The following is a 22,441-nucleotide window of genomic DNA, read 5'->3' as shown; positions in this document are numbered from 1 at the left end:
AAAAATCTCCCAGGCTTACTGTTATCACCACACACCTATGGCAGTTCCTTAAACAACTTCAAGAGAAAACAAAGCCAATGACCATAAAACACGCTAGCTCCTGGACCGGCCAGAGGACGTCTGTGCGGCACTGCGCTAGGCTCCTCCGTCTGTGTCTGCACGGGAGGGCCGGGGACGTTTCGGTCCTGTTACTTACTTACTCCCACCTTCCTCCTGGCAACCCAGCACTGTTATAAAGCAGAACAGCAACAGTTGTAATCCGCCCCCATCGAGACAGCCACCATTCAGTTTGGAGTAAAGTCGGCTAGGAAACAAATGTACACTGGGTCCCCCCCACGCCGCGTGTCCTGCTGGGGGCGGGGGGTTGCACTTGGTATATCCTGTTAATGGATCTCGTTCCAGGTCAGAACAGAAAGGTCTGCCTGGTTTCTCTTAACAATGGCTGGTATTTCACGGTGTTGTGAAGCCATGGGCCTCGATCTGCTGCAAATGCTACCTATCCTTGTTGGCTCCTTTCCATGCATGCATTTTTCAGGTCACCTGGCAGGTCACAGAAGCTCTGCACCCACCCCGAAATGCTAGGCCTTCCTCTCTCCACGGCCCCGGCCACCCTGGGCTCCCCCTCAGGAGCAGCCACTGTTGTCACTTGGTGACCTGGCTTCCAGAGTTAGTCTACAGTTTGCTGCTGAGTGGTGCTTGGGTATTGCCTGACTGATTCCAGAAAGACAGCCGACTTGTTCTCCAGTGGCAACGCAAGTGACCTTGTGTCTGCCTACGCGCCCGGGCGGCTGCAATCGCTCCTGCTTGGCCGGCTGAGAGAAAACAGGGTCGTTTTCTGGGTATCGGTGAGCTACACACGCTGTCAGGAGCCGTGTCCTCCCTGCCCCTCCCCCACCCGCGTGGCCTCCTGCAGATTGTATGGTCAAGGCCCAGGATCAAGTAACTAATTTAGTGACAGCTGCCGTCACCAAACTATGGACTTTCTTCAGGAAAACGCAAAAATGCAAACTGGGATTCCTGTGAAAATCACACGGACAGTGCGACGTCCCCTCAAGGCAGTGAGTAGGGGGTCGCCTCGTGGCATGCCGGGAAGAAGATGGCTCCCCCGCGGAGGCCGGGGTCCGGCGCCCCTCTGGTGGTTCTGGGTGACGAAATGCATGTCTCGATACAGACCCAGGCTCCTCTGCCTTCACAGCAGCGCCACTAACACACTCGGACCACAAGCTACGGGGTCCTGGCCTGGAGCCCAGGGAACTCACCGTATCCTGACACGGGGGTGTTTTCGGGGGATTTTTCACCCAGTGCTTCCGTTGCCGCTTTCAGCTGCTCTTTCAACCTGCTGATGTCACAGTCGGCCTTTGCCCTCACAATGCTGAGCTCCGTGTAGATGTCCTTGTACTTGTCACTAGCGTACTTCTTGTCCTTGAGAAGAGCAGAAGCAAGGGGTGGTTAGGGCCGGGCTGGGCGGTCTGTCTCCGCGAGGCTGGAATGCTCTGCAGAATGACTGGGGGGTGCCATCCACAGTTGGGGAGGCAGGGGACCCCTGTCTTCCAGAGGCCGACACTGAGTATGAAGTGAAACAGACAGAGCGGAGAGTCTCTGTCGGACGCGGGGCGAGCATGCCCAGGAACTCTGACAAGCACAGGCGTGGCCCTGACCCACTGCAGACCTTCTGGAAACCACCCTCTTAGATTTTTTTTTTTTTAAGGTTTTATTTATTTGAGAGAGAGAGTGCATGAGCATGAGCTGGGGGAGAGGCAGACTCCCCGCTGAGCAAGGAGCCCGACGTGGGGCTCCATCCCAGGACCCCGGGATCACGACCTGAGCTGAAGGCAGGCGTTTAACCGACTAAGCCACCCAGGCACCCCTGTCTTGGATTTCCTAAGTGACTGAATGGCCACCAGGGCTTCCCTCATCTTCTCCCTGCCTCCAAGAGTGCCCTGGTGCAGACGGGTGGGTTTCAGCCAGCTCTCACCTTCCAGGACGACATTTGTCTCTGGTCTCACGGTCCCTGCCAAAGCACATAGGAGGCATGGAGGACAGGAACACAGCGAGACCTTAGTTTTACTACATGTGCTAACAGGCTGGCGTTTTACGAAAGCTCAATTTTGAAACCACATTCCCCGTGAGAATGAAATCTACTCTCGAAGCGCCTACAGTTTGAGCGCATGAGTGCTCTGGAGCTCTGTGAGCTCTGGAGACCGGTGTCCCCACTCCACCCCGAGCCCATCCTCAGATGTGTCTCCCGCGGGGAGGTGCCATTACCCGCAACGCTGTCTGCAGCTCATCCTTGAGAGAGCTGATCTCCTGTTTCAGGTACTGTATTTCTGACTCCTTGACCCGCAGTAATACCTAGAAAAACAGAGGAAGTAGGGGCTGACACTGAGGGGCAAAGGGACTTCCAGTCTCAAAAGCAAAGATGACGGCCGAGCAGGGACCTGCCCCCCACCCCCCCGTGACATGAACCACCAATGCCAGCAAATACACTTCACCGTTGCTAACAGCTGGCCCATCACAAAGAGAAACAGAAAGAAATCCCCACGATTCCTCCTAGACCTGAGCACCCTGTTCCTCAGCCTGAGGGCCGCAGTGAGCTCCCGGGCCGGGGCCCATGAAAGCATCCTGCTGAAACTGTTGGAACTCTCTCAGCCTCTCCCACATCACTGAGCTGATTTTCACGATGAAATGTTAACTGAATGGGGAGAAAGCTAAGTGCTTTTATAAAAACATGTAAGAATCCATCGTTCTGACTTAAAATAAACCTCCCTGCCCGAGTAATACGGCACTATGGACCGTGAGCAGCTGTGGTGTTCACAGGGCTAGGAAATGTTTCACTTCAGGCAGGCGGTGTTTGTGGTGTGGCAGAAACTGTGGGCACGGGGTTAAAGGTCCCCATGGCCTCCTCACGAGGGGTCCCCACTCCTGCCGTGGACCCCACACTGCCTGGCAGCTATTCTCTTTTGCTGCCTGGGGCGATCTGGATCCTTCCACGTCCTTCTTGCGGTCTCCAGCTCTCATCCCTGCCATGACCCCATAAGCTGAGGCCACCTCTGGGTCCCCGCTTGGGGCTTGTGTGGTGCAGAGCGGGGTGAAGGGACTCTGAGCAGTACCTCTAACTCATAGGCGTCCTTGCCCTGTGTAAGCGGGGAGCCAGCGGCCTCTCCGCCCGCGTCCCCGGTCAGCAGCGTCCGTAATCGTGCGATCTCCGCAGCCAGGCGGTTGTTCAGCTCCTGCGGGACAGCAAGGAGGGAGGCCTCAGAGCCGCCTGGGGGCAGCCCTCACACGACACAAGCGGGAGAGGCCGCTTCCTCACCAGAAGAGGGGGACATGTGTGAGCGGAGGGGACCACGGGCAGGGCTTAAGCGCACTGCGACGTTTTAGACGTAACGTGCAAGGCGGCCGCCGGCTGTGACGTACAGCCCCGCAACAGCCGTTCACGTGCGCTGTGTCGGCGCAACTGCGGACGCAGGGTTCCATAATCCTCAATACCTTGTTGTCACCGTCACTAGTATCGGTGCATCTCACAGCTTGTCCACCTTGAGTTTCTGGAGGGGTGGGCCCTCTTGCCGCCTTCCCGCTCACTTTCTGTGCCTTGTTTCCAACTGATAAGTGGTCATCTTAGGCCACCGCAGTGACTAGCGGGAATCAGTCCTGCCCGAGCGCTGTCATACGGGGTGAGTGTGGGCCCAGAGACCTCGAGCCTGGAGCTGGCCAACACATTTGTCTACTCAGTGCCTGGGGAGGATGAGCCGGTGGGTCATGCAGACAGTGGTCCAACTTGGTACGTCAGAGAAGCTTTTATCAAACTAAACCTACCCTCGAGTCTTTCCCCTAGCCAGGACTTTAAATGCACCCCAATTTTCTGAAGAACAGGCAAATTTTAAGAGAATAATCTGACCAAAAAAAAAAAATGTGAACAGTGTATGGTCTTGACGGGGGGACGTTTAAACATGGTCCCAGCCTTGGGGGCAGGAGACTTGGGTCAGGTGCAATGACCCTCCCTCTCAGGCCCTGCCCAGCAGTGACGAAGCAGAAATCCAGAGACGCTCAGGAGAAACGGAAACATCTCAGAGATGCCAAAAGGGCTAGAGCCCAAATGAGTCCAAATTTAAACAGCTGGTTCATGTAGTAGATGGCCCCAGCTCCACCACCTGCAGTGAGTTTCTGTCACCATACTGGGGAATGTCAGACATCAGGGAGATGCCTGCAGAGGGTGTGGCCACTCTGTGGCTCAGGAACCCAGGGCCACCTCAGGTGGGGCCTGGCTCCCAACTCCAGCATGGGCCCCACCCCCCGCACCGGCTGCAGGCTCACCTGATTGTGGGCATTGAGCTCCTGGTTCTCACGTTGGCACTGCCGCAGGGCCTGGCGCTCAGCCTCCAGCGCCTGGGCCAGGTGGGCATTCTCCAGGCATTTCTGGGAGTACTGCTCCGAGAGGACCTCCAGCTCCCGCTGCACCGACTGCAGCTCCTCCCTGGGAAGAGGGCACGGCTCATGCCTCTGCCCACAGCCCTGGCCCAGGCCTCTAAAAGGCCCCCTTGAGTCCCTTATTGCGAAACTTGAGGAACGACGAGACACACCCCAAAGAGCTGAGCAGACGACAGGCCCCAGGCATTCTGTGGTCTCAGCGAATTTGTACCCAGCTAAAAAAGGAACCACTTCAAAGGACTGCAGGCTTACAGAATCTCTCCTGCATCCTTCGCTTCTCCTCTTTCAAGGAGCTTAACGGTCCCACAGACAAAACTCCCATGATGTCAGGAGAGAAGTCACACTTGTGACTTGCTTTCAGCACTAACTTTTGAGGTGCTGTGTGTCCGATCAGCCAGGACCAGACTCTATCCACGCTCAGAAAATCAAAGCCTCATGACGTTCTTCTCGGTCACCCTGGACTCCTTGGAAAGGACTGCGTCTTCCACTAGCAGAACCAAGGATGACCGTGGGAAGGTGCTCAGCCCCTCAGGAAGGGCGGCTTGGAACTGCCCTCAGAACCCTCGGGCCTCCGCCAATGCCCACCCTTAAGACCCATGTCTTTGTGGCTCTTAAAAAGACACAGGGAAGGTGCCACTCCCCACACGCACGGCTTCCCTCCAGCCTGGCCTGCAAGGGCCGCCTCCTGTGGGCAGGAAGCTGACTCACAGGTACTGTCGTCGTAGCGCCTCGATGTCCGAGTTGATGCTGCTGATCTGGGACCTCTGGCTCTTCTCCAGCTCGCGTTCCATCTCCTCTCGGTGGGCATTCTTCATGGCTTCGATGGCTGCAGGCAAGGACACGGCCGTCAGCATGAGAGGCTCAGGGCGCAAGACAGACAGGACGGCGTGTCTGCCCGCTGTCGACGCGACGTCCGTGAAAGGAAGGTCAGGCAGCCTTTCCCAGACCGACTCTCGGAGGCAGACACAAGCCAAGGAATTCCCAGGAACTCCCACCACAGAAGGGACGCAGATGCGTTGGTTTTTTTTTAAACGTTTGAAGAAAGCCAAACTGATGAAATAAATGTCAACGCTATGAACTGTGCAAGACTGTGGAATCACAGACCTGTACCTCTGAAACAAATACTACATTATATGTTAAAAGAAAAAAAAAAGAAAAAGATAGCAGGAGGGGAAGAATGAAGTGGGGGGAAATCGGAGGGGGAGACGAACCATGAGAGACGATGGACTCTGAGAAACAAACCGAGGGTTCTAGAGGGGAGGGGGGTGGGGGGATGGGTTAGCCTGGTGATGGGTATTAAAGAGGGCATGTTCTGCGTGGAGCACTGGGTGTTACACACTAACAATGAATCATGGAACACTACATCACAAACTAATGATGTGATGTATGGTGATTAACATAATAAAAAAAAGAAAAAAAAATCAAGCACGAGTTTATACAACAAGCAGGCTTTCAGGGTGGTAGGTTTTTCCTTCATCCTGAAATAGGCCAGCACTGTAAAGCACAAGCACATAAAGGGAGCGTAACACAAAACCGACGGCACGAAGGCTTGCTCAGGGCAGAGCGCGTCAGCTCCGTGGTGAAGTCTGTCACCAGGCAGGAGCTGCAGCAACGCTGGGCTCTGATGTTCTCGGCACTGCAGGCAGAGGTGGGCTTATGCAGCGTGAGGGCAATGCCAGCGCGGGGACTGGCGAGGCTGGGGACAGCCCCTTGGGTGTCGCTGGGGGTGCCGGCCCTGGGCTCGCAAGCTCTCAGAGGGCTCCTGAAAGCAGCCTCTTCCTTGGAGGGGACTGTGGAAGGCTTGCCTTGGATAACCAAGCCGAAGCCTCAGCTAAAAGGCAGCGCGAAGGCTGCTCGCTGCCACGCTGGGCGGTCAGCTCGGGAAGCCTGCCGCCTGTCCTGCCCTCGGCGTGAAAGTGGCCCGTCCCGGCCCAGCTCCCACCTGAGATAGTGGCTGCCGTCTCCTCGGCCAGGAGGCGATCCTTCTCCTCTCGCAGCTTCTCCAGCTCCCGCTGGTGCTGCCTCTGCAGGTCTTCAATCTTCTTCTGGTGCGTTTCTTCCATGGCTGCAAACCCTCGCTCGCACGTGGCCTGTAAGATGCAAAAGGGACTCCGTGGATTTTTTTCCCCTTTACTTTTGTGCTGGATGTTCTGTTTATCATGAAGCCAGCAGCCTGGCCCCTCGAGGTGCACTGGTCCAGACAGCATGCTCCCTGTCCTCTGATGGCTGTCTGCAGACGCACACTGATGCTACCGGGCACCTAATGCTATCGGAGCATTTGGGAAAGAGAGTTTACATAAATTCACTTATTTGGGTGCTTGTTCGGAATCCTGCTTCTCTGTGGGAAAGTCGGTACTGTGGGTGGGAAGTGGCTACAGTGGAATTTAAAACAGCCAATCCCCGACCTTTACAGAATCACGGCTGGGCAGGACTGACAAGAAGGGAGAAGAGAGTAAACGTACGGAGGCTGGCTGGGTCTGGTTTGAGATACACAGCAAGAAGCTTTCAGCACCAGACAGGGCATTTCACAAATAGTCACAAACAGCGATAGGTCTTTGTCAGCTCTTAGAGGGAGCCAAGACCATCCTGTGAATGACGGGTATTCCGGTGAGGACTGGGCAGGGGGTACGTGGAGCCAAGAGGCCTGGCCCCGCCACTAACCAGCTGGCCACCTTCACCTGGTGTCCACTGAGGGAGTCAGATTAGGCTACATGATCTCTTCTCTTCCAGCCTGCACCTCCCTTCTTCCTTTCTCAAGGAGTACAAAGAAGGGCGCTAATTAACTAACTGAAATGAGACATATAACAGAAGGGCTCTCCACACTTGTCCGTGCCTTGTTACGACACAGGCTGGATTATTACCTGCGCGTGGGTTTCGGGGAAGGACACAGGTACCCCTGAGATGGGGTCCAACCATCCCCACACACGCACACAGAGAAGCCCACGCCTGGCTTAGCGGAACACTCTTACCAAAGGTGCAGGAGACTGTGCCGCACAACTGTGAGGGGTCTGTGCGCGGCTTTCTGTGCACGGAGGCACACTTTCTGTATAAATCCCTTGCAAGATCTCTTTCAGAGTAGGGATCAGGCCTTCCAGTGATTTTTAAAAAACCAGAGGAGTACGGCCATGTTACATTCGAAATGCAAAGTGGGGGGTGGGGGAGGCTCTTCTCTCCCGACCTATATACTATTTGATCAAACTTCTTGCACCTGGATTCAAGAAAGGGTAAGAAGAAATCAAACCACCACACTTGGGTGTCTTTGTCTGAGCCCCCACGGTCCTTTCTGAGATACTCCATTCAGTATTTTCGAACAGTCTGGACTTTACTGCCACAGACTGGCTGCACTGGCCCACTGGTCTTAACCGCTGCTCACCGCTCACTGGGCATTCCTTCTCCCAGGCCCCCCCCCCCCCCGGAGGCCGCTGGCCTCCTGTTACTGCCCTCACACCACAGGACAGCTGGAGGAGTCCTGGGCTGTGGCTCCCAGCCCTGGGCCCACTCCAAGCCCCTCAACTTCCCTCCTGCATACTTTGGTTCATAGTAAGCACACGGCCAGTAGGTCTTTTAGGGTTTAGTTTGATTGGGCGGCTTTAGAATATTTGAAGTTAAGGGTGAAAACTCTTCCGACAGAAACACTGAATTAGCTTTAAAGACCAGCTGCTTCCTTGGACAGCATGTGCGTTAAAAACGATTTGCCTATAAACAAATTTGAATTTTTAAGCCAGCCATCCCTGGGATCAATCCCAGTTCTTCAACAGCTACTGTGCAGAGTTGTGAGGGAAGGTGTCAGCCTGCAGCAGTCAGAAGAGGGGCTGTCAGGCCAAGACCCTGGTCTCCCTGACCCAGGCAAAACTGCACAAAGAAACAGCTATTAGTCGGAGGCCCTCAAGAGTGCTATTTAGCTATGATGCCTGCATCTCAAGGGCGCCAGTGAGGACACCGTGGATGGGCTGGATGCTCACAGTTCACACGACAGAGGATGCACGGAACGAGCAGCGCCCCAGCCCCTAGAGACAGGTTTACCAGAAGCCCCCAACCCGCTTCCTTGCTAACTAATGATACGATGTCACCAGTTTGGACCTCAACTACATGCCCAGAGCTGGGTGCTCTGTTGGAAGGGCGCTAGGGACTGGTGTTTATGTGAATTGCTGTTATGGGTGGACCTCGCCCAACTGAATGCTGTGCTCACATGCACGAACCACCACGGGGACACCATTTGTGCACTTTTGGGAAATAGCCCTTGAAGCTTTCTCATGATTCCTAACAATTTTCCAAAGGTTCTGACTGACTTGGAAAAGGAACAGTGAAAACGGCCTCTTGGCCAGCCGAGAGATTGCTGACGACCACACGTGCTTGTGTTTGGTCAGAGGGCTGCGTCGTCCCCTGGACGTAGAGAGTACACTGTTGCGGACTCACAGCACATCTCTCTCACGCTGTCAGGGCCACAGAAAACAGCCCTGTGGGCGTCCTGCTAGAGAGCAGCATTCGCGCCACGTCTGGCAGGGGCAGCCAAGCAAGCTGCCCACAGCCCGGGAGCCAGCTCTGCGCGTTGGCTGGGCGAGGCGCCATCCTAGCAGGGGCCTGACTGGGGATGGAGGGCTTTCAAGGAGCCCGGCCACTTAACTGCGTGCAGCTCCAAGGGATGGTGCGAGGCTCAGGGGCAGAATGCTGAGAAGCTTAGGTAAAGTGCTGGGCAGCCATGCTGCACGCATGCAGGCAGGCGTGTCCAGCTGTAACGGGGGTGGGTGAGAACCTGGACTGGCCCACACAGCCCAAGGCCCCGAGAAGCCTGGGAATGTCACCTTTACATGATAGGGCCCGGGTATTCTGCCTAATGACGCAGAGTGCGAAACGGAGTGGGGGTGCGGGGGTCAGGTCGTTTCTCATAGCCCCCAGAGAAGGAGCACCAGTGGCCGAGAGGTGTGTTCAGTAGAAAAGCCCTTCTTCCACAGAGTGCCTATCAAATGCCAGTTCCCCACAGGGAGCTGGACACGAGAGTGACCCTCGACACTGTCTTGTAAATAGCCCCATCTTTTGGGAACCCCAAATCTGCTCCCTTAGGGCATTCAGGAGATAGCTGTCTACGGGAGCCTCTGGCCCGTCTCTCCTGGGTTCTCCTCCTCAGGTTTGCATCTGTACTGGCCTGGAGTGGGTTCTGTGGGGATGGAAGAGAGGGCGAGGCTGGGACGGGGGCAGCAAACGCTTCCCCTGCTGGGGGCACTGGGAAGGACCAGGCAGAGCCATGCTCCCTCTCTCATGGTGCTCCTGTTCTCCTTCTGCCAGTCCTCCCCGGGGGTGGGGTGGATGTTGAACAGGAGGCTAGACCCTCAGCCAGGCCCTGCTCTGAGACCACACCACGCCTGCGAGGAGTCAGGGGAGGGACAGAGTATCAACCTGGCTCTGCTTGGACAGTAACTCAGAGCGGAGAACCGTGTCTCAGCTCCACCTGAGAGCCCTGCGTACCAGACGCTGCCCGCCCCGCCCCGCCGCCCCAGCAGAGGAACACCTGCCCCTCCGCTGCCTTGAAAATTAGGATGATGCTTCAGAACCTTAAGGTTCTCGAAGTCTTTCTGGTACTTTTCCCGCAGCGTGGCCGCGTTGCCCTCCAGGCCCTTGTGCTCCAGCTCCTCCCGCATGATATCCATCTGGGCCTCCAGCTCCTGGATGCGCTCTCTCAGCCCTGTCATGGAGTCGGCCTCTCCCTTGGCGGCCTGCACGGCATCCCGGGGCTGGCTGGCGGGCCAGCTGGAGGAAGTGGACCGGTGGGGGCTGCCCGGGGGACCGGGAGCTGGCAGGGCTTCGGGGAGCTGCCGCTGGTAGTGGTGCAGGGCCTCCTGCAGGCACTGCAAGCTCTGTGAGTAGTGCTCCTGCAAGGTCCTCAGCTCCTCCTCGTGGATGGTCTGCAGCTCTTTGATCTTGAGCTGGAACTTGTCCTCCAGGCTCTGCATCTGCTCCACGTGGTGCCGCTCCATGTCCTGCCGGTCTCTAACCGAGGCATCCAGCTGGCTCAGGACCCTGCTGTGCTCGGCCTGCAGCGTGTCCCCTGCTCTGTTCAGCTGCTCCACCACACACCTGATCTGTTCCTCGTACCTCCCTTGCAGGGCGAACATGTTCTCACTGTGCTTGCTCTCCACTTCTTCCAGACACCTCTGCTGATGGTCCAGCTGGGTGACCTTGGCCTTGAGCTCAGCGTTTTCCCTCTCAACGATGGCAATCACTTCCAGGTACTCGCTCTTTTGCTTCCGGAGAAGCTCCTCGTACTCCTCCCTCAGGGCCCCAACTGCTCGCTCGTGCTCCTGACAGGAGGCTCCCCCGCCCTGCCAGGACTCCTTGTAGCACCGGAGCTCCTTTTCGTACTCCAGCCGGATTTTGCAAGCTGCATAACACACCTGAGCCTGAATGATTGCATCCTGAACTAATAATGAAGAATACTGACCGAGGCCTCCCAGGGAAGTATCATAGGAGAGGTTCTGGGATGCCTGGAGAAGCTTCTGACAATCTCTCACTGACTCCACAGGGGGAAGCGAGGTTAATGCGGCAGATATCTCCCCTAGGAGGCTGGCCTTATCTTTAAGCTGCAGGGCGAGTTCTTCCTGAATAGCGACAAGGGCCCCAGAGCTCTGGTCGGACACGGACGCGTAGAAGGGCTCCCGGGAGCCGGCTGCTTCCTGATGACTGAGCACTTCTCCTAACGGGCTCAGGTCCCAGGACGCCTGCATGCTGCCGTCTTCAACATCTGTGGGAAGCCTGAGGGCTTCTGAGACCTGCTGCATCACTCTCTCGAAGTCAGGGGTTCGGTAGGCTCCCAGGATGTCCCCCAGCACACGCTTGTGCTGCCGCAGGGCCAGCTGGGTCCCCCGGAGGGTCTCCTGGATGCTCTGCAGCCTCTGGTGGAAGGACTCCCTCGCCGACTGCAGCGCGAAGCTGAGCTCTGCCCTGACCCACGTGGCGTCTGCCAGGGCAGGGACCAGGGCCTCGGGGACGCTCTGCTGCCCACCTCCCGATGCGCCGGCTGCCTCTCTGCCCAGCGTTCCCAGGTGCTTACTCAGGGACTCAACCTGGCTCCAGAATTCGCCATCCACCAGCACCTTCTTAGCCCAGGTGTCTGCCGGGTCGCCGGGGCAGAGAGCAGCACTTTCAGATTCCAGGGGCAACTTTCCCGACTGAGAAATCTCATGCAGAACGCGCGAGATATCGGATGTTGTGTTTTTTAGAGAGTCTGCTATCCGGTTTATCAGTGAGGCTTCCAGAGCTATTTGATCGGAGAGGAGTTTCAGCTGCTCCTGCTCGGTCAGTTCGGGCCGGGGCAGCGGCCGCGAGCTCGCCTTCCCGAGCTCCACGAAATGTGCTTCCTCTGGCTGAGGCCGGGCCACGCCGTCTGCGGGAGCGGGCCAGTGGCGCAGGGCCTGGACGGTGCTGGCTAGAGCGTCCTCCACGCTGGTCAGGGGGCCCGCGCCTGCGCCCCGCGCTTCCTCCGGGCCGGCCGCTTGCAGAGAGCACAGCTGCTCTCGGCAGTTTTCCAAGCAAGCCAGAGCCTGACTGTTTTTCACCTGGAAGTCGCCGAGCTCCCCGACGTGCTTTTCGGTGATCTTCGCCCTCCCCTGTCTCTCCTGCTCCAGCTGGGAGGCGAGCGCTCCGACCTGCAGCAGGCTGGCGCGGAGCTGCTCGCGGAGCCGCGCCTCGGTGCCGGCCCACTGCTGGTGCAGCGCCAGCAGGGCCTCCTGGCTCTGGCCCTGCTGGCTCTCCAGCTTTACTGTCACGTCTTTGAGCTTCTCCTCCGTGATGTAGAGCTTCGTCTCCAGGGAGTGGATTATGGAGAGATAGGTGTCGGAGTCGCTGGTGGCAGGGAGAGAGCTGGGGGTCGCCTCTGACGACATGCTCTCCTCTGAGGGCGACCGGTCCTGGCTGGTGTCGGAGGATGTGCTGCTGGTCCAGGTCTTCTCGCACCCATCAGGGTGGGTGTATTTTTGGCACTGAATCGTGGAGAACCGGATTCTTTGCCTTTTGACACCAGGGACACCCTGATCAGGTTTTGCCGTGCTCTGAAGGTGCCCCTCCCTGTCCGGCACCTCCGACCTCAGAGAGCCCACACTGTCTTCTCTCTTGGGGCTGCTGTCGCCTCGCGCTTCCCCCAGGGCCGCCGCCGGGGCCTCATCCTCGAGCCTGGGAAGTGGGAAGGCCGGGGGTGTGCCGGCAGCTTGGAGCTGCGGGCCCAACGGCACAGTGCCGTCCTCAGCCTCTTCTGGGCCGCTCCGTGGCTCCTCCTCCGCGTCCTCTGAAGACTCCTTTACAAATTTCCTTAAAATCTCTTCCTTTGCCTGGAGCTTCATTTCTGTTTCCTCTAAGCTGCTCCCCAAGGCAACCATTTTAACCAAAGCCTCATTGAGGTCTTGATCTTTCTTTTCCAGAACTTTCTCGTGCATCTCCTTGATGTGCTTCAGCTCTTCCTCCTTTTCCTTCAGGAGCGTGTGCATGCTTTGGAGCTGGCCGGCCACCCTCCTGTAGGAGTGTTCTAGGCTCTGGTAGTCAGCCTCCCTTCCCCTCAGCTTCTCCTGAAGCTCAGCAACGTCCCCGTCAGACAGGGCGACACGATCCATCAGCTCCTGGAACCGCTGCCTGATCAGGTCCCGCTCGTCTCTGAGGCTCTGGACGTGCTCAGCCAGCTTCTGGATGCTGGCCTCCTTCATCTCCAGCTGCTCCTCCAGCTGGTGTACTACCTCGCTGCCCTCGAACTTGGCGCTCAACTTCTCCTTCTGGAGGACCTCCATCTGCTGCTCGTGGTCCTGGAGCTGGTCCTCATAGGCGCTGGCCTTGTCTTCCACCTCCTTCAGGTTCTGCAGCAGCACCTGCTTCTCCTTCTCGCAGCTCTCCAGCAGCAGCTCATAGTTCCTCTGCAGCTTCTCCTCCATCAGCCTCTGGGCCTGCTCGCTGGCACCGAGCTGCTGGCTGAGGTCGGCGATGCGCTCCTGCAGCCTCTGTACCTCCTTCTGCCGGTCCCTCTGCAGCGCCTGCTGCGTCTCCAGGTCCCGCAGCTCCTGCGTCTTCTCCAGCAGCAGGGCCTCGGCGCTCTTGAGCTTCTGCTCGCTGGCCTGCAGCTGACTGCTCAGCGCGGCCTCGCTGTGCTGCCACTCCTCCAGCTGCTCACGGACCTTGTCCTTCTCCAGCTTCAGGTCACCCTTGAGCTTGGCCAGCGCCTGCTCCTTGATGGCGAGCTCGGCAGCGGCATTGCTGAGTCTCGCCTGGAGGCTCCGGATCTCGGCCTCATGGTGCCGGATCGCGTCCTTGGCCTCCCCGTAGCTGCGCTTCAGGGACTGGATCTGCTGCGTGACCAGCTCCTGGCGCTGGCACTGGGCCTCCAGCTCGCTTTGCAGATCCTGGTTGACTCTATGGAGCCTCTGCCAGGCACCGGATGGGGAAGTGGCCACTTCAGTCTTAAAAAAACCGATTAAATACTGGTTAGTACCACTCGGGCCTCCCAGTTCTGAGTGTCACACCTCTGGCCAGGGTCAACCACAGAAAAGCTCCTTGGTGGGTTTGCCTTTTATCCTTGGCATAATTTTTTTTTTCAATTAAAAAACAAATCCAACAAATCATCTTAACTTTTTTTTGGCAAGTAGCTGCTTCTAGGTAAAGAGAACACATGGACAGTAACATCAAACAGCTCTAACCAAGCAGCTTCTAGAAGAACTAAACCAAACAGAACTGAATAATGGAGCACACTGATGAGCAAACGAAGACTGAAGGACAGGAGAACGCTGGGAAGGAGGACAGGGGGAGGAGCAGAGCTTCGGGATCTGTTGTTTGTTTGTTTTGCAAAACAAAAGGTAGACGGCTCTAGGCAACAAACCCTAACAAAGCCGGGACGCAGTGGGGTGCGGGTGGTGGTGCCACTTCCTTCTAGGACGGGGAGAGAAGGAAGAGAGGCAACTGCTCGGGATGCCAGTGAGATGACATCTGAAACATTTTCCTTTGGGAAGTGGAGCCCGTCCTCTACAGTAACAGGAAGAACTAATCTCTACCTGCAAGAAGACAAAACGAGGGGAAAACGGAAACCATGGAGTAAAACATGATAATCAACAAAACAAACAAACCTTCGTGGAATTCAAAATAAGAGAGTGAAGCGTGCAAGAAACAAAACACAAATGAAACAAAACTCCCCAAACTGAAAGCCATGCAGAATAGACAGAACTAATTAATGCAGGGGCGAAAACAACATGAACAAGAGTGAGAAGAGCCCAGCCTAAGAATTTGGCCTGCCTGTGGCTTGCTCTAGGTCTGATCTGCTGTCAGGGAAGCCACAGATGTGACACTCAGTTACGTTAAAGTTACACTCCACGCTCGACTTCCAAACCATGCAAGAAGCTCCTCCCAGCACCACCGGTGCAGTGCCCACCCGGAACGGCTCTCCTCCTGACCCTGAACCCCAAAGGCCCCTCACTCATTCAGAATGACTTGGTTATAAGCATTTTCAAAGCACAAAGGGAGGTTAAGTGTCACCCGTTGTTAGAACTAGTGGGAAGGTTTCAAGACACCAGCTCTGCCTAGCGTTGCCAGGGGCTTTGGTGCAGGCTCATGCAATCATCTAGGTTAGACACAGAGGCAGGTTCTTAGGTTAGCAATGTGCAAAATCTGCTGCTAGGATCTTTACCACCTGATGTGAAGTGAATTGGTGCAGGTTTAAAAATCTCCCCAAACCTGGAAAGTCTGCACAAAATGACCGAGGAAGCACATGTAGGAAAAGAGGGATGCCCACCATGGCCATTCCTTGGCTGAAGGGACCGGGGAGGACCAGGGCACATGAGGCGCCCAGGGCCACGGTTAAAGCTGGGGGAGAAAGAGAAGACAGAGGGAACACGCAACAAAAAAATGGCACGGAGATAGGAGGGAAGGTAAACTCTGCCCAGAGGCTCATGTGCTGCCTGGGATGACTTGGCCCAAGGTGGCCAGGGTGCTGTGGTCTGGAAACATTGACACAGACACTTATCACCGAGACCCTGGGTCACTGAGAGCTGGAAAGGTCCTTGGGGTCCAGTTCTAAGTCTACACAGGCAAGGAGGCTGAGGTTGCAGGGCATGGCACCGGCTTCTACCGGTCAGTGGCAGGACCCTGACTGGAGTGCTGTATCCTCAGCCTTGGCTGGGAGCTCACGTTCCCCATTCCATCAACCCAGTCTGCATTTCCCCAGCACTGCGCCAACCAACAGCTCTCCCCACAAGCATATCAGCATGATGGGGGCAGGAGTGTGTTGTTTTGTATCCCAGAAGTCAGATGGGGCCCGGAATGCTACAGGACAATGGGCTCCCCCTGGCCAGACACCAGGGCAGTGCCCGCTGCCTGCTGGCCGGCATGTGGGCGTGGAGCTCCCTGGTGGAAGGCATATGGGTTTGGGTCTCAGCTCAGGACTCAGGCTGCTGCCCTTCCCATTAGGCTGCTGGGAGAGTGGGCTGATGGCCGGGCGGCCATACTTTGCCCGGGCACTTCAGCCTAGGCAGAAAAGAAGACGAGGGGCCCCTAGGCCAGCGCTAATGGCCCCAGGTTGCCCTGCGGGTGTGGCACACACAAGGTCACGGGTGCAGAACCATTCTAGCTCTACTGTGGCGGTAAGGAGGCACCTGGCTGCTGTTACTCAGTTTCTCCCACTGGTGAAACGGACCGAAAAACTGTGAGAAAGCCCGGAGAAACCACAGGCACACATGTGACATTTATAATAAATATATACTGCGTACTCTGAGAGCCAAGAGGAAAGACGATCGGGATGATTTCATTATGAAACAAAGAAAAACCCTTAGAGACCGAGGTTTCAGGCAAATTCTCCACACCGTCCCACGAGGGCGAAGCTACAGAGGACCCACGAGCCCGCGAGCCCTGATGCTGTGGCAGAGGAGCCGGGGTGGGGGTGGGGGTGGGGCGGCCTGTCAGGGGCAGCTCAGCCAGGTTTTGCACATTCCTAGCCTGCCTGGGTCCTCACGCTGAAGCCCCAACCAAAAGGGGCCGCGGCAGCCCCTCAGCCCTACCTGCAGCACGTAGCCCTCCCGGGCGCTCTGTTCCCGGCCCAGAGCCACCCTCAGCTGGTCCTGCAGGAGCCGGTTCTGCTCCAGAAGGTCCGAGGCCTCCTTCTGGCTCTGCTCCAACTGTGGGCGAAGAGACACACGTTTTTAAGCAAAGCGACGGCAAGGACTAGAAGCAGCAGCACAGCACAGGCCCCCGCGGCGTCTCTGGCTCCGGCCAGGCCAGAGACACGGACTCCCAGGCTGGCCTTCCACGTGGCCACATTTTGGTGCACGTGCTGATCTGCTGGTCTTTCTCTGCAGCATCTAGAACTGAAGGTTCCGGCTCAAGCCGTATACGACAGCAGCGCACTTGTCACCCAGGGCACCCACATAATTCCCACATGCCCGTAAGGATGTGATGAGCAGACCCCACCAGGAAATGGGTGCTTTGTAAAAGCCCGTGTCAGAAGAAGACCACCCTGCTGGGTCCTTCCGGTTTCCTGAGTGTGGTCAAATAGGCCAGTGCTGCCCTGGGGCAGGCCTCACTCCAGGCCCTGCTGCAGCTTCCGCTGAAACAGTTCCTTTTGACCACTTTTATATAATGGATTCCACATGGAATTCTGTTTGCGGGAAGGGTTCCACAAGATGGGTAAAGCAAACAAGCTACTTCACACTCTTCTTGCTTTCAATGGCTTTGAATTGAGTCATCCATCCATGCACCCCTTCCCTGAAGCCTCCCTCAGGTGCCTACTGGACGCTGGCTTGTGGGGGCCGCCCCGCCCCGCCCCGCCGGGGGGCAGAGTGCAGCCAGGCTCCGCTGGGGGCGGCACCGAGTCGCCTGGCTTTCACACTCTGCTGTCTCTGACAGATTCATGGTCCAATGTGTGACCTGTGGGCCAGCAGGCCCGTTGACACTTTAGAGCAATGTTGAGTTTGAACTCTGATTGCATCCTGCCTTCATTATTATATTAATATGTGTAGAAATGGGAAAAAATCAGAGTGCTGGCGTTAATGATAAACGTCAGCCGCATAAATTTAACAGGAAAAAGATAAATGAGGGCAGGCCAACGTGGCCATTCTTCCGCTTTCATTAGCTACTTCTGTAAAGAACACATTTGAAACATACTGCTGAGTGCTCCTAAAAGGCCAGTATAATGCTGTACCTCCCCGTCCAGGAAACTCACTTTTCAGATTTACAAACCCACTACCAAGTTTCCCAGGTTTGATTTCTGGTTACGTTCCCAATGCAGGGCCTGGCCCACTTATCTCTGCATCCCCACAGGGGCCCACTCTGGTGCTCAATGAATTATTCAGGTCGGTGGCATGACAGCAATCGTCTTCCCAGCCTGCCAGGTTCACACCCCCCACCCCCGCAGCAGGGCCTCTGTTTCACATCTTGAATATTCCTCAACATCCAGGATCCAGCCTCTGCCTACTGCTGCCTGACCCGCACCCCTCTCAGATCCCATCAATGGTTACTGGGTTGCTGCAAAAGGCTCGGAGCTCATCTCTGCCTCCAAGCTTTGGCCGCTTTGAACCAGGGCCGCCCACCGCATCCGGAAACCTAACTCTGCTCATGCCCCTCTCCTGCCTCAAATCTCTAGTTCGTGCCTGTAACAGGGTAGGACAAAGTCCCCACCTGGGTCCTGCATCCCACTGGCCTAGTCTCTGGCCATCCCCGGCTCTATATGGCAGTGTCCCCACTGCATGGCAAACACCTTTTCCTTCTGGAAAGGCCTGGTTACCCCTCCATGACGTGGCACCCTCCCATGCCTCTTGTGCCTGCACTGTACTCTAAGAACCTGTCTGTGTGTCTGTCTCTCCTTGAGCGGTCTGGACCACATGTTCCTCAGTATTAGGAGGCTGAACCACTCAGGCCACCACCAGGTACAGCGGGTGCTGCGGAAGGTTGCTGCACAGAACCCCGCCACCTGTCTGCCCATTACCTCCTTCTCCAGCAGAGAGGTCAGCTCATGAGCGGAGAGCCGGTCACTTCCATCCTCGGAGGAGGACAGGTGCAGGGGGGCAATGGGCACTTGCTTTTCTTCCCGGAGAGGAGTGGTCTCCACCTGATGCCACCGCTGCTCGATCTCCACGTGGACGTTCTGTGTCTTGAGGTCGGCAGTCACAGGCAGTCCCGGGCTGCGGTCAACCTCCATCCGCAGGGCCGTGTCGTCAGCGGCCGGCCCATCCGTGGCATCGAGCATCCCGAAGCGCTTACGGCGCTCTTCCCGCCGCCGCGCACGCTCCCGCTCCAGCTCACCGGCCTCAGCCTCGGGGTGGGCGTCAGAAGCCCCCGTGGCGCTGGCCCTCTCCTGAGCCAGGGCCTGCTGGATGGGGCGGAACTCAGCCCAGTCAAAGGTCTTAGAGCGGCCCTCCCGCCTCCGCTCCCGAGCCCGGCTCCTCTTCTGCTCGGGGTCTGGCTCTCCACGCTCTGCCTCTGGCTTCTCACTTGGCCTCGGGCAGGTCTCAAAGGAGGAGCTGCTCCGGTTCTTTTCCTCTGGCAGTGAGCTGGGGGCAAGGGGCAGAGAAGCCTGTGAGGTGCAGCTCCTGGTGACAGCCACCTGCCCTGGAAGGGTGCCCAGCTCCACCACTTTCTCCTTCTATGCGGCTATGGTTCCCACAGGAGAGGGGAGGAAAGGACACTTTGCCTTTACCTGTGTCCCTTACATAGGGGGAACCTAAACCGGTTCTGAGTGGGGACAAGAAAGGAAGAGCCACAGATGGCTCAGAGTTTCCAGTCTCGGACCTCAGAGGAACCCGACAGAGATGCTGTCGGAGAGTGTCATGACGGAGTCTCCAACAGGCTGCACTGGGCATGGCCACCATCTAAAGGAGATCGTGACGGAGGCCAAACCTGTGGCGTGCATGCACCGGGCAGTGCTGACAGAATGAATGAGACTGACCACTTCTCCCCAAAGGCTCGAGGGTTTTTTAACAAGTGGTAAATAACCCAATCAGGTCTGTATTTTAGGAAAACCACTCTGGTGGCTGGTGTGACAGATGGATCACAGCATGAAAGGCCTGAGACCACTGTGCCCTGGTGAGAGAAATGGCCCGGGTGGCACCTATGTGCCTGCACCATGTAGTGGCCCACCTCGTGCAGGTGAGTAGGGAGCGGATTCAAGGGCACCTCTCCTTGCCCAGTAAGGAGTCCATGCCTTTGTCCAGTTTGCCCCAAAGCAAAGATTCCCAAAGAGGATGCTCCCTGAGCAGGGGTGAGGTGGGAGCATCAGTTGTGGTTTGAGGCCCCTGGCTGGAGCAGAGTAGCCTCTGGTCCTGCCCAAGCCGGCAGAACAGAGCTGGAAGCCAGCTAGGGTCTCGAGGGCCAGCGAGGGTGGTGCCGTGGGGTGGTGGGCTGGGGACACCTGTCTTTAATTTTCTTTTTTTTTTTTAATAGGCTCCATGCCTAGGGTGGAGCCCAACGTGGGGCTTGAACTCATGACCTTGAAATTAAGACCTGAGCTGCGATCAAGAGCTGGACGCTTAACCAGCTGAACCACCCAGGAGCCCCAGGGAGCGCCGGTCTTTAAATGGGAGTTAAAGAGAAGGGAGCCTGGGAAAGAGGCACCCAAGGGAAAGAAAACATGGTCATCATCATGCTCTGGGTCATGTGTCTCAAGTGCTTCCGGGTGGTGGGACCCGCAAGCTGCCGGTTTAAGACCACATGCGCAGCTGAAGAAAAGTTCTCCCGAAGAGATCTTCCAATGCCACCGAACTGAGAGCTGACCCCATACAACCACACGGAGAGCTGGGGGCAGCAGCCCCGGCTCCGTGACGGGGAGTCCCTGCAGCCCCCGGCAGGAAGTCCCTGCAACTCCCCACCACCGATGCAAGGGGACTACGATGCATTGCTCAAACCTGCCCTCTGACCTTTGTATTTGACTTGGCCCTGTATGCACTAAAAAAGTCCAAGTTTTCCTCACACTCTAAAAGCCCAAATGAAACCAGCAGAAAGGCTGAAGACAAACTGGGGGAGAGTGAGGAGCCCCTAAGTTTGAGACACTCTAATTCTGAAGTAAATTCTAGTGAGGAAGACAATCGCTAAGCCAACCATGTGACACAAATGCAAGACCTGGTCCCTGTGGGCCGGCAGTCCCCGCACGGACCCAACATCTGAGTGTGGCAGGGAACCGTGAAGGTCACCCTGGGACATACGTGCCTGTGCATATGCTCAGGTGTGTCCTCCACTCCTGTTCTGAGGCCAACGCCACATGCTGGCCCTGCGACATCCCAAGCTGATTTCCTCCAGCTGGGCCCCTCAATCCCTGCAAGGGCCAGGCCCTCGTGGAGCAGCTGGGGCCGGCCAGGACACAGCAGGCAGGGAGGGCTGGAGGCCAGGAGAGGACCTCAGGTCCCCTCATGTCCACCACCCATGCCACTGTGGCAGCAGTCCTGCCAGAGAACCCCGAGCTGCCTCTCTTGCTTTGCTAGGGGGGCACCCTCAAGGTTGGCCTTACAAAGCTTTGGTCTTTCTGCTCCTGCCTGGTCTCTGCTCCAGGGACCCGAAGACAGCCACTGAGGCTGCCCCATGAGGACGAGAGCGCGCCATTCATCTCCGTGGGCAGGATGCACTCCACTAACAGATAAGCTCTCCTAAGAGGACACTTGAGAACTTGTCCTGGCCACCAACACCTGGTCCTACTGACAGGAACAACCACCAAATATTCTGTTCACTTAATAAATGAAGGAATGAACAAACAATGTCAATACACATAGGAGAGGAGATTCTGTTCCTACCTTCTTGCTCAAAGAGGTGCAGTGTCACTAGGAAGCAGGCAAGCCCTTGACAAAGATCTGGCATGGCCACAGCTGCCCCAGGCCGCTGAGGGGCACACAGTGGGCCCTGGGATGCCCCCCCCCCCCCACCAGGTGTGACCAACAACGTAAGAAAGACACTTGAAGAATCATGCAAAGTACATGACCTGAAAAGTGTAAATGGGTTCTCAGAACAGGTGAAGGCTCTGAAGCCCTCAGCTGAGGACGTCAGAGTTCTGGGCATCGTGGAACCAGCCCCATGCACCATAATCTTCTCTTTCTCTTGAACTGAAAACAGCAGGTTTCTCACCTTCAGGGCAGGAGGAGGAAGGCATGTGGCACATCATGAGGTGTACAAACCACAGAGACTCAACGTGAGGGGAGAACAAGATTTCCAACCCAGTTCTGGCACCAAGTCTCAAAGAAGTTTTTCCTGGTTGCACAGAAATCCAACAGATGGAGGCATGGGGCAAAAAGACCAAGAAAAAGACACGTCCTGGCAGCCCGTGAAGGCGGCATCCAGGGCTGCCCTTACCCCGCCGCCAGCAAGGCCCAGCGCCCGGGCTGGAGGGGCTTCTCCCACTCAGTTCAGTACCCCCAGGGGCGCAAACGCTCCTTGCACACATGGCCCCCCTGGCCAGGCTTAAAGGAGGAAGAGGTCACGTGAGGCAGAAAAACCAGGACGCCGGAGGGAGACTGCGCGCGGCCAGCTGGCGATGGGACAAAGGAGGAAAGGAAGAGGGCTGTGCTGGGAGAGAACCACAGACCCATGACGGAGCGAGGCGGTGGCTGGCAGGGAAGGTGGCTCCCGCAGGCACCCTGGCTCTCCTACCTCGTCACGTCTGGAGCAGAGCTTGGGTGGACATGTTTCATGATGGTCTGGATCCAATTCCGCCGGATTCCAGACGTCATAGCAGAAAGAGTGAATTCGCCCTCCTTCGTCTGCACAAAAGACAAGCTGTCATCAGGGACTGTCCCCTCCCTGCCCCCAAAGGACATCCTGTAGGGAGAACTGCAGCCAGGTAGGGGGCTGTCCTAGGAGCACTGTGTGTGCCCCCCTGGAAGAAAAGTTGGAGAGCACAGGAAAGAGCAAATCTGCTTCTGTGGCTGACTCAGCCAACCTCTTCTGTTTCCTGTGTGCCTACAACATCCCTGGTCCCCGGATGGCTCGCCCTGCTCTTTCAGGGGCTCACAGACTAGGGGGAAGGAGAGAGCACGACCCGAGAACAAAGCCAGTGTGTGGCGAGCAGTGGGAAGGGGCCCCC

The 22,441-nt window shown here is 56.9% G+C and overlaps 1 protein-coding gene across 4 annotated transcripts in view; it reads right to left on the bottom strand.

Moving 5' to 3' along the window:
• Nucleotides 1-22,441, bottom strand: part of MPRIP (myosin phosphatase Rho interacting protein) — a 146,588-nt gene that overhangs the window by 5,338 nt on the left and 118,809 nt on the right. For 3 of the 4 annotated variants that reach the window (XM_028089463.2, XM_028089461.2, XM_088027919.1), the window contains exons 13-22: nucleotides 22,009-22,118; nucleotides 18,365-18,929; nucleotides 16,443-16,559; nucleotides 9,978-13,859; nucleotides 6,371-6,518; nucleotides 5,137-5,254; nucleotides 4,315-4,474; nucleotides 3,111-3,230; nucleotides 2,266-2,352; nucleotides 1,260-1,422 (exon numbers count right to left, since the gene is read on the bottom strand). In XM_028089463.2, the coding sequence (XP_027945264.1) occupies nucleotides 1,260-1,422; nucleotides 2,266-2,352; nucleotides 3,111-3,230; nucleotides 4,315-4,474; nucleotides 5,137-5,254; nucleotides 6,371-6,518; nucleotides 9,978-13,859; nucleotides 16,443-16,559; nucleotides 18,365-18,929; nucleotides 22,009-22,118 (5,470 nt within the window). The remainder of the gene's footprint in view (nucleotides 1-1,259; nucleotides 1,423-2,265; nucleotides 2,353-3,110; nucleotides 3,231-4,314; nucleotides 4,475-5,136; nucleotides 5,255-6,370; nucleotides 6,519-9,977; nucleotides 13,860-16,442; nucleotides 16,560-18,364; nucleotides 18,930-22,008; nucleotides 22,119-22,441) is intronic. The other variant, XM_028089464.2, reaches the window with a different exon arrangement.

The sequence above is a fragment of the Eumetopias jubatus genome, unplaced genomic scaffold, assembly GCF_037043125.1.
Source record: "Eumetopias jubatus isolate StellerSeaLion01/CBP00866 unplaced genomic scaffold, mEumJub1_p1.0 scaffold_10, whole genome shotgun sequence".
Taxonomy (NCBI): domain Eukaryota; kingdom Metazoa; phylum Chordata; class Mammalia; order Carnivora; family Otariidae; genus Eumetopias; species Eumetopias jubatus.
This window is presented reverse-complemented; position numbering and strand designations above follow the sequence as displayed.